The 11,296-nt window shown below is 44.9% G+C and overlaps 1 protein-coding gene across 4 annotated transcripts in view; it reads left to right on the top strand.

Annotated features, from left to right (window-relative positions):
• Positions 1 to 916: 916 nt before the first annotated feature.
• The window catches only part of Lcp2 (lymphocyte cytosolic protein 2), a 49,658-nt gene continuing 39,278 nt past the window's right edge, over positions 917 to 11,296 (top strand). For 2 of the 4 annotated variants that reach the window (XM_021631430.2, XM_060363869.1), the window contains exons 1-4: positions 920 to 939; positions 1,338 to 1,600; positions 5,646 to 5,708; positions 8,861 to 8,907. In XM_021631430.2, coding sequence (XP_021487105.1) covers positions 1,523 to 1,600; positions 5,646 to 5,708; positions 8,861 to 8,907 — 188 coding nt within the window. In that variant the 5' untranslated portion in view covers positions 920 to 939; positions 1,338 to 1,522. Of the gene's footprint in view, positions 940 to 1,337; positions 1,601 to 5,645; positions 5,709 to 8,860; positions 8,908 to 11,296 lie in introns of all 4 variants that reach the window. The other 2 variants (XM_060363870.1, XM_021631420.2) reach the window with 2 other exon arrangements.

The following is an 11,296-nucleotide window of genomic DNA, read 5'->3' as shown; positions in this document are numbered from 1 at the left end:
AAGCTGAATTAATGTCTCCCACTAGTTAGGGAACTTTGAGGCAGTGGTCCACTGAGCATCAGCAGTTGCTAAGTGCTTAATGTAACCTACCTGGGCTGATGTCTCTTGCACATCACCATCATGGACCACTTTCCAAGGGCTGGTCCTGGTACTGCATCTGTATCTCATTTAAGCTCATAACCAGATAATGACACAGCTACTAGAGGCAACAGGACTTCCTGTAGTGTATATAAAATGGAAAGCATGCATTACTAAAGCTACCATTGGCAAACCTTTGGAAAGAACACCTCAGGTACCAATGACGCATTGGAACAGAGAGCTATGCACGTGTGTGCATTCCCATGTTTGCTATCATGTATGTGCATGTACATATGGAACCCTGGCTAACCTGTGTTCATGGGTTGCCTTATTACACCAATTCATGGTTTTAACCTCAGTCTCACTCATTGCCAAGAGTTGTTTCTGTCTCTGAGAAGTGTACAGAGTCTGAGACTGGAGGAGGAAGCAACAGATCCCCATAGCCTATCTCTAGGCAATATATTCTTTGGCTAGATAGCAAATAGCAAATGAAATACAGGGAAGAAACAACGGTAGACAGAATATAAGGCAAGAAAGCGCAATGTACAGAAGGTGTTGTGCCACCAATAACAGCAAGTCTTTAAACTTTCTATCCTTACATTTGTCTTGCAAATGCATGAAAGTTTTATGTGTCTAACTCCTTTGTTTTCTTGCCTTGCAGATATGGAAACTGGCTACCTAGACTGTCCCTCCATGCCCAAGACTACAGTGTAGAAACATCCACATCAGAAATGGAGCTGGTCCTCTGCATTGTAGCATCCTTTACCACTCAGTGCCTGGCTGCCTCACTCACCAGGGTCCCGCTCATTGCAGCACAAAGAAGCAGCTGGACGTGTCTCTGCTTTCAATAAAAACAAACTGGTAAGGAGGTTGGAAAGCATTGAGAGACCATCTTCCTTCCCCCATAGTTCACTAGTGGATGGAATTATAATTTTAGGAAACTGTCAAAAGAGATTCTTATCTGCAAAGCCTCAGCCAAGCAGGAATGTGGTATCCAGCTTTGGGTATCTAGAATTCTAATGAAAAAAAAAATATTTGAGCTGACACTAGAGTTTAAGTTACCTTTGTTGGTTGCCCCACTTGGCTAGGGTATGTGTGCCAGTGGGGAATTACCAGTCTGTCTGTCTGTCTCTTTCTCTCTCAGCGTTGTGAGCCCCCAGAGCTGCTCTTCCTTGTTTACTTATTTAGAAGTCAGCAGAGGAAGTGGTAAAGGAAACTAGCTGAGTCGTTTTCTGAGAAGAGACCATATTTGTTCACAGGGGAAGCCACTGCTTTTTGGGATCTGGCTACAGCAGAAAAGACGACTGTTCAACAAGGGTGTTCCTGAGGGTAGCTGGCAATCTAAAGAGCCAAGGATACCTCAGGGCTCTGGATCTGGGCTTTTTCTCTGTTCATGGCTGCAGCACCTCTCCGTGGCTTCTGAGCTTCTCCCTGAACAGCAGCCATGGCCTTGAAGAATGTGCCCTTTCGCTCGGAGGTCTTAGCCTGGAACCCGGACAGCCTCGCAGATTATTTCAAGAAGGTGAGTCTTTCCCTCTTAAGCTTCTGATTGGGCTGGTATGCCTCCGGTAGGGTGAGCAGAGCCTGGACAGAATATGGAAGGTGTACAGGGTAGCAGGGGAATTTTCACCTACAGCTAGCTACCTTCCTGGCAGTATGTCCTGCACAAGCCCCTAATACGTACCGGCTGTGTATCCAGTGCTCTACAGATGGTCCTGTCAGAAACAATCCACTGTCATGGGAGTTTAGTGTTACATATTAATGATCTGCACTGACAGTGTTGCATTGCCACAACATCAGTGTTTTGCTCAGCTGGAAAGTCAACTCATGGAGTTTAAGCGGTCCAAAGCTTTCGAGTCTTAGGTGATCAGGTTGCATTGCAGTCATGTTTATTTATCTTTAAAGCGCATGGGCTTGCTGTGGTGAAGGCTACTTACTAGAAAGGAAGATATGGAGTCCCGGGGCAGGAACAGGCAGAGCAGGAGGGGAGAACAGATGGCTGGATGAACAATGGTGTTTTGGCATCCAGCCACCAATCCTGAAACATTGGTGTTTTAGGATCTTTGATCCTGAAAGAGGGCTAGAGTTTCTTTATTGGCCAGAGTCTCACTGGAGCTTTATGAGAATCCTGGAAAGCAGGCCAGAAAGCAGATGGGAGCCCCAGGATAGTTAGGGACACAGAGAACAAGCTCAGCAAACTTAGAAAGTCGGGCTGGACCACAGTGCTACTGTCCTTCCTTCCAGGGTAGGAGGAGATAGTCAAGGGTCCTTATTATCAGCTAACAGGGACCATATGTCTGCTTAGGCATATCTCAAGGCATGTAACTGTTCTAAGGTATTTATACCAAAGAGCTAAGAGGTCTTAAGAAGGACACGCACTTCTGTGTCTACATCCCTGCACAATGGCCTCGAATTCCACTGATATTCCAGGCAGTGAGGAAGAGGAGGTCCTAAATCTAAGACCATAAAAATCACCTGCTTTGCCTTCTACTTTTCCTGAAGAAACAGACACTTCAGAAGATAGAATAGGCTCCTTGGGGCATATAGTCCAACCTGTAATTTATACAGTGGTTCCTTCCCAACCTGCAGAAGAAAGTATGAGAATTTTGTACTGGATGTGGCATGCAAGACCACTGCCCACCGATCTTCCTATTTGCCACCTTTTCTGAATTTCATTTTGGTTACTTTTCCCCTCTGTAGGTCATTATAAACTCCCCTTTCAACACTGTGGGTGGAAATATGATTAGGCAATTGAGTTTTGAAGCATGTTTTTGAAATACTTTTCTTAACTAGAAACTAAGTAAGTTATGGCAGAAAGGTTAAAATTTGCCGTGGCGGAGTGAATTACTGAATTAATACAATACAGCAGTGAGAATGGGATCTAGAATTAAGGCAGGAAAGTCTGAGGAGGGACCAAGAGGCACAAAAAAGCCCTGTATTTGAGTGTAACTAAGAGATTATGTCATCCTAGGGTGCCACAGATAATGTGTGGGTCAAGTTCCCTTCTGCACAGGGTGGGCCTTGAATAGGCCAAGTAGACATCACTCTGAGTTAAGGGAAGAAGGAGTTTTCCCCTTGGGGATCATCGACTGTAGTACAAAGCCACATCCCAGGGAAAAGCCTTATCTTCTGGAGGGAAAGAGCCAAGTGTCGGAAGAAGGAAGCTGAGGGGGGATTGGTGATCCTACAAAGACCACCTTTTGTGTCACTGACACAAATGAGACCCTTCAGACACTGAGCTCATTGGTCCCCAGAGAAAACACTTCATGAAATGACCACAGAGTCACTTAAGGATGCCCTTGGAGGTCAGTGTACCATTTAAAGGGTTGACCAGCAAGTGTAATGTTTACAGAAGCAGTAGGGTTGGGCCCCTGAGACTTCTACCCAGCTCTGGAGTCAGACACACCTTGGTTTCAGTTGCTCCCTTTCTAGCTACCAGTTAGCTTTGGCATTTAATTTAGTTACCTGGACTCTCTGTGCCTGGAATTCCTAATCATTGGAACAAAGGTATGAACAGTAACTAACCAGATGAGCTAGAGGTGGGGCTGAAAGGAAATGTGTGTGAGGCCTTGAGTCCATGTTCTTGAGCCTTTGTCCTGCTCTTCTAACCAGAACCTGATGGGGAGGCTCAGGCAGCTTGGGGAGGCTTTGTGTCACATTTCTTTAGATATGTATGTCTTACCCTGCATTTGGGATAGAAACCATGAGGATTAAAACCATAGTCCGCATGTACTTAACTCCTTCAACTGGTTTAGGCCTGGCAGGAGAGCATTCCTGGGCCATGCAGGATAATCACTGGTTCATAGCCATGTGTTCTAACGTTGTTGAGTTTCTACCTCTTTGGGTGACCCTTATCCAGACCCTTCTCTCTGTGCCTCAGTTGCCATCATCTACAAATGCTGAGTAACAACCCGGACAGTGCCTACCAATCCTGGGTGCTAATGAAAATCACTTAGCGTGCTTGTCAAAAATGCAGATTTTAGGGCTTAAGACTCAGCTTTTACTGGACTGCATGAACGGTCTAGGTTCAAGGCTGGAACTCTTGCTTTGGTTTAGAGCCAAAGCCAGTACCTTGCAGAACTGGAACTTCATCTCATAGTGATTGATGGCAGTGGAATGAATTAAAGGACAATCCCAAGGGCCAGCTCCACACCCTGCATGTGGGCCAAGGAGATAGCAGGGCACTGCAGATGCTGCCTGCCCTAACAGTGACCTATAAATCGGCTTCCCCAGTGTGATGCTCACTGCCATACTAAACCAGGAGGTGACAACAATTATATATGAAAATTATTATTATTGAGACAGGTTCTTGGAGTATAGGCCAGACCTGGTCTTGGACTGACACCAATCCTGTCCTCCTTCCTACCCTGTCTCCTGGGTGCTAAGGCTACAGGGGTGTGCCACCACGCCCAACCACATTTACTTTTTACTTTTTTGTCATAAGATAAGAATTGATTTTAAAATTTCCTCCAAAGAAGGTTGAACTGTTGGTGAAAAGAATCTAAGGTACACAGAGAAAAACATTTTACCTTAAATACCCCAGACCTCAATCTTGGAGGTATTTTAGTTATGGATTTTTGTGCTGTTGAGGACAGGGGGAGGTCGGTGTGCACCGGAGTCACAGGTTAGCTTTGAAAAGTAACTCAAAAACACTTATTCCTGTGGATTTCATCACTCTGTTCTGAGAACTTGACTTCAGCAATTTACCTTACACAGTAAAAAAATGTAAGCAAAAGCACATCCACCATGCCGCATATGCTGTGTGGATGGTGGATTTGGCTCACTCCTGATTCCTCACCGTCCACACTTCCATAGGAGATGTTTTTAAAGACTGCTCTTCGTGGAAACATTACAGCCGTGTTCTGCTCGGCCGTCACCTATGCCACCTTCCACAGCCATGAAATGGGAGGATTAAGTGACACACAGCCGGGAGCTGAAAGGGCCTGTGGAAGCTGGGCCTGCCACAGGCACTGTACCCAGGGCTAACCAAACACTACTGATCTCATTGCCGGACTGAAAACAATCTGAACGTTAACTGTTATGAGAGTGATTCAGTACATGAGGTCCTCGACAAAAAATTTAGAACAAGTTTGTCACGGTATCAGAAAGTGTTTGCATTGTTGCTTTGGGGTCATTTAGGGGGAAAAAGTCATAAGACTGAACATGAGTTGATTCCTCCATCAAGCTCAGCAATAGGCTAGGCAAAAATGACTGAAGTGGTCACTAAGATTATTTGGGGGGGGGGCACAAGAGAGGGGGCTGGTGTTTGGTTTCTTCTGTCATTTTTTTTTTTTTTTCTGCTCTCCTGACTGTCATGTGGCCAATCTTCTTGGGTTTTGAAGATAGTTTTTCTTTCCACAGGCCTAGATGATCACATAATTTTTCCACTTCAGATAGTCCCAAGGGGGTAGTGAAAGCATGGCTGAGGGGACCTGACCCCTCTGTTAGACAAAGGATCAGGAAGGGGCTGGCTAGCCACAAGTACCGCAGATTGCTAAGCTCAGGGGAGGCAGGAGGAGAACACGGGAGCCTGTAGCACTGATGGTGCCTTGCCCTTCTCTGTACAGCTCAACTACAGGGACTGTGAGAAGACGGTGAAGAAGTACCACATCGATGGTGCTCGGTTTTTGGTAAGTTTCTCTTCAGTCTCACACGCTGAAACCAAGAATGTGTTCTGCCCAACAGCTACAGGGCTAACAGATCTACCTGAGGCTGCCTGTGGTCAGTGTCTGTGGTCAGTGCCCCACAGAGCCCTTTGTTTTTATCAAACAAAGTCTCCCTCTCACCCACTTTCAGTGTTCTGTTCAGGAGCCTTGTCAGCTCTTAGACAGCAAGGTACATGCCACAGACATATACTGAAAGAATCTCAGCATAGTTTAACTACCTCCCCGCCACACATGCACTCACGTGCGCACACACACACACACACACACATACACACACACGTGCATGCACACACACTCATACACACACGCAGGAATGTACACACACTCACATACTTATATACACACATGCACCCACACAAACCCATGCATGCATACACATATCTGCACACATTCATGTTCTTGGACGCACACGTGCATATACAGTTACATCTTGATATTCTGCCCAACTACCATGCATACTCTGAGAAGCCCTGGGTGGTTAGCAGGAGACAACACTGAAGAACTGGGGATTTCCCCTCCTTGTTGCTAACTCCGCATACACATCCACGGAGTAGACTAAAGGGCGACCAACCCCCTTCATCTCCATTTCCTCCTAAATTACAGACTGTGCACACTGACTGTCAAACCAGCACGTGCCCTCCCTACTCTAATTCACAAGCTTTAACTATAGTCCTATGGTTCAGGTCTATGTTTAGTCTGTGCCACTAAAGAGAAAGTGACCCGTTTCTGATGGAGACAGAGTTGCTTGGCTGTCAGGGAGGTGGTTGTCACATTGCATGTCCATATGTCATAGCAAAGTAGCTTGGCCGTGAGGCTTCAAGCTAGTTGAAAGGGACCAAAAGGTCACATGCTGCAGCTTGCTACACAACACGCCAATTCATGTCTTACATGTACCGCTGCCTTACATCTGCTTCAAACGCTTTAGCGATGGCCAGCTCACCATCACCTGCAACCTTCCTCCCCTTTCTGGGAACCTCTGAAATCCGAGATGAGTTCCTTTTCCATCCTAGATCATGTCATATGATGGGGACAGAGAAATGGTTAATATAAGACTTCTGTCTTCTTAAAACCAGTTTTTGACAGAAAGATACCTCCATGAAAACTTTCAGCCACCTCATTTACAAAGGTGGAAACATATGCAGAGGCATGGTGACCTTTTGTCCTAAGTCACAAATCTAATGATTAAATCAAAGCACGCCTTTATCTTAGTTCTACACTGTGTAGGTTATTAGCAATGCTATTGATTCATGCTAAGCTTTGAGTGAATAGAATTCCTTGAGTTTTATTGTTGTTATTTTTGTAAGGACACTCAACCTGTATGTTTCATTGTGATGCTTTAGCACCGAGAAAAGAGACACTACTTTGAGTACAGAGTGAGGGCAACATCTTTGAAGAGGGTCCTGGTTGCCCTGTTGTCCTGGCTAACCTTGAGTAAGCATTTGCCTCCTGTCTCTAATTCCCCTTTGCTTCCTTTTCTGCTGACTGAACGCATTGTTCAGGGTCACAGTGGGGGACGATTTGGCACTTCTCAGTTCTGTGACTGTCCCCCAACACTCCATGTGTCAGGCTTGAGCTGACTTGATAGGACGGTTGTTTCCTTGGTTGAGAGATGGTATCTGAACATCTGTCTCCTCTGTTCCAATCTCTGGGACCTATCAGGCCTTCTGAGAAATCAAGACATCCTGCTCACCCTGTGAACAGGAGGGAGTGAAAAGGGGGTAGAATGAGCCAGAGAACAAGAAATAGAACCCAGTGACTACCCCAGGAGCTGGGGCATTCTGAAATTGGTGGTCCAGAGTGTGTACTCTGGGTGCACCTCGTAAGTCTTGGCTTAAGCTCTAGTTACTCATCTCATACCTCTACCAGCTCTAGAATACCCAGGGCTATTCTGCTATTGAAGACAGTAGTGCTTGCTATTCCTGTCCCCTCCTCCTCCCCTCCTTTTCCTCACTCCTTCATTTCCCCCCTTTCTCCTTTCTTCAGTGTGGGAGCTAGTCAGTCCCCCAAATCTGTCTCAGTGTCACTTTTGTTTAACACTGAGAGGGAAAGGACTCTCTTCTGGTGAGAAATGGAGACACTGCACTTTGAAAAGGTGTAAGAAAAGGAGAAATGCACTTGATGTGTTAACTGGGAAGGTGTGTGGCCTTTCTCAAATAATAGTAAATGTACAAGTGGACACTCAGGGCTGAGAGACTTCTGGAGGAAGCCCTTTTAACACTTACGGTCCATTCAGCCTGTGGAGAGACTGGGGGTTTTGTGCTAATCACTCCAAGCTGGCCTCTCCGAGGGGAAAGGCAGAGAGTAAATGGTACAAGAAAATGGTGAAAAGTAACTACTGTTCTGCAAATCTCATCCACTAAACTTCAGATTACATCTTAAATTTTTGCACAAACACATTTTCCATGCTAAACAAAATTCAGGTTCTGATAGTAAGGAAGACAGAAAGAATGGACATTGCCAGACAAGTGGCCCTGTCTGCCACCTTGCCCCTCCACTGGGAACCTGGTTTGTAGCTATCCTTTCTCTGGACCTCTTTTCTGAACTCAGCATGACATCATGCTTCTGAAATCTATAACTCTAGCTCTAATAAAGGTTAACCCAGGATTGCTGGGTTTGAAAGAAGGGGAGGGAGAAGTTATATCACACAGCAAAACTCCCAAAGCCGGTTTCAACATTTCTCACCTTCCTTCCCAGTGGCTGTACATATTCTAGAAGCCTTCTTTCCCTTCCAAAATCCTCCAGCCATGGTCTTGTGCACTTTCTCCTCTGGCTCCTCCTCAGCGTCCCCAGCTTGTGCTCCCCTCGCATTGACTTCCAGTGTACCCCTCTGGAAAACCTGAGCCATGAGGTGAAAATTTAGGGAAGAGGTCGCCAAATTTTACCCATGAGAACAAATTCTGTTTGGTTTCACAGATTTTCCCCATGTTCGTTTATTAAAACCCTTTCTGTTTACAAGTCGGGAAATTTCAGATAAAATTCCAATTTCGGGAGTCCCTTTGGAAAAGCAAACCTAGGGTGTTGCAGTGACCGTGGTTCTATGTTGTTCCTCCCTTCCTGACCTGCTTGGGACCTTCCTGTGGGTTTTAACCCGCCTGCCCCGTGTGTCTTCTTTTCAGAACCTGACGGAAAATGACATCCAGAAGTTCCCTAAGCTTCGGGTGCCGTGAGTATACACCCTGGTGGGCAGCAGCATGGGAGCAGGTCGAAGTGAGGACCTGTCCAGGGGAAAAGGAGTCAGGTGTATATTGATGTGATTTTTTTTTTTTAATGGTAAAACAGGTAGGGAGGTTGAAGACCATGGCAGGGTCTGGGGAAGAGGAACCACATGATGAGTTAGAAGAAGGAAGTAACAGATGCAGTCCTGCTAGTGATTGGATGCTTTCTTTGCTCAACACAAAGTTCAACAGTGGATTGTGTGTTTCACTTCCTGTCTTTTTGATGGGGTAATTTGGGCCTATGAACATGGTACCAAAGTCAAGAGATTTACGGTTTCAGTATGGCATCGTTTAAAAGACTTATTTTAAAATTATGTGTTTGTGTGTTTACATGTGTACATGAGAGTCAAGGTGCATGTATAGGCCAGAAGAATGGGTCAGATGCCCTGGAGTTGGAGGCAGTTGGGCTGCAACTGATGTGGGCACTGGGAACAGAACTTGGGCCCTATGTAAGAGTAGTGCATGTTCTTAACTGCTGAGCCACCTCTCTAGCTCCTCCTGGAATCTTCATTGACTCGTTGGTTAAAGATTTCGGGACCCCTTGTTTCTGGTTAGTAAATGAATGTGGACCCCAAATAAATAATGGCAATGGAGATCATTTTATCTGTCAAGATTGACTTCTTAGAATAGCTGCTAGTGGTATAATGTTAAGAAGAATGTTGAGGAAAATGAGCCATAATTGACTAGTAACCCTGGGTACTGAAATGGAACATAGCAGTATGAATATTGTGACATGTATTTTTCATCATCCTGGCAGAGGCCTCACATGCTCAAGTACAGAGGCCAGGCAGGTGATGTAAGTGTGCAAAGTAGGGTAGGCTACAAACACAAATTGCTTTTGAATTCCTTCTTTTTGTTATTCTTGGGTGCAAGTGCTTCTAGAGAAATAATTTTACACAGAAATAAAGATAGGAAATCTTGCTTTTAACGACAACTAATAGAAAGGCTGATTGATGGTGAAAGAGTAGGGAGTGGTGCTGGTTATGAAAATCACGTCTCATGTTCCATTCTGAGAGCACAGCAGCCACTCAGCTCTGGCCAGTGCGGACCCATTGATGGCCAGCCCTCAGACTGATCCAAAAACGAAGCTAGAAACATGAGTTCAAATGTCCTATGCCTTGATTTTTAAATATTGACTCAAATGTTTTTAAACATTGTGCAAATCAAAATGAACTTGGTCTTGGTACCACCGTTTTATCTACTTTGGCCATTCTCTAGAGTCCCTTCTCTTTTTCTAAGGTCCTCAGAGTGCATAATGATAAAAGGCATTCCAAGAAACTAAAGAGCTGGAAGATTCTTTGAGTAGGTAGGAACTCTGGAGAAGTTCAGATAAGGAAAATACACTTATCCTGGCTATTGGGTCTCCTTTGTCCAGAAAAGTGAAGGAAATGAAAGCATTAAGGGTTCACCCTTGAAGCTGCCAGTCTTTGTTAGATCTCCCTAGAAATTTTTTTATAAGCACATATGGCTGATTCATTTTAAGTTAAATCAAAGATCCAGTTCTGTCAGCCCACCAGACATATTTCAGTAGCTATCGGTGTGTGGTGGCTACTACAGTGGTCCCTCTTCATTTGTGGTTCTAGTTCCTTCCCATGGTTATCCTCACCCATGGTCAGCTGCATCTGAAAACAGCAGAATAAAATATGGAGAAAAAAAGAGGAGAGAGAGAGAGAGAGAGAGAGAGAGAGAGAGAGAGAGAGAGAGAGGAGAGAGAGAGAGAGAGAACAAGAAAGATTATTCGCATAGCTTTTATTTTACAATGTTGTAACAGTTGGTGTATTTTGATATCAGTTATTGTTGTTAATCTGCCATGCCCGGTTTATAAACTGGCCTTTATCATAGGTATGCCTGTAGAGGCAGAATCATCATATATGTTTTGTCAGGCTTAGTGTCACTTATATCTTCAGGTATATCTAAGGAGGACTTCCAGCAGACAAAGAGTGGTGACTTTATGTGGGTAGTACAGGCATAGGACACTTCCAAAGTGGCACTCTGAACACAAACCAGAGTTCTGTTAAAAGTCAGGCACACAGGAATCAGAATTGTTGGCCACAGACTCAGCCATCAGGCACTTTAGGCTTTGCTCATCCTGTGTTTTGAAATCAGCAAAGGTTTCACAGAATTTGTTTCTCCAAAAACAAATGGAAAGTGCAATTCGAGGTCCATAGTCTATTGTGACAGCAGTCAGGTAAATCTGATGTCCATTCTCCTGTTTAAATGGGATTCATTTGTATCGACCTATTCTAGTTTATACACACACACACACACACACACACAGAACAGTAGCAACTCCTATACTTACTCTGCTTCCTGTCTTTAGCCCAGGGCAAAGAGAGC

This window comes from Meriones unguiculatus, chromosome 11 (genome assembly GCF_030254825.1).
Source record: "Meriones unguiculatus strain TT.TT164.6M chromosome 11, Bangor_MerUng_6.1, whole genome shotgun sequence".
Taxonomy (NCBI): domain Eukaryota; kingdom Metazoa; phylum Chordata; class Mammalia; order Rodentia; family Muridae; genus Meriones; species Meriones unguiculatus.
This window is presented reverse-complemented; position numbering and strand designations above follow the sequence as displayed.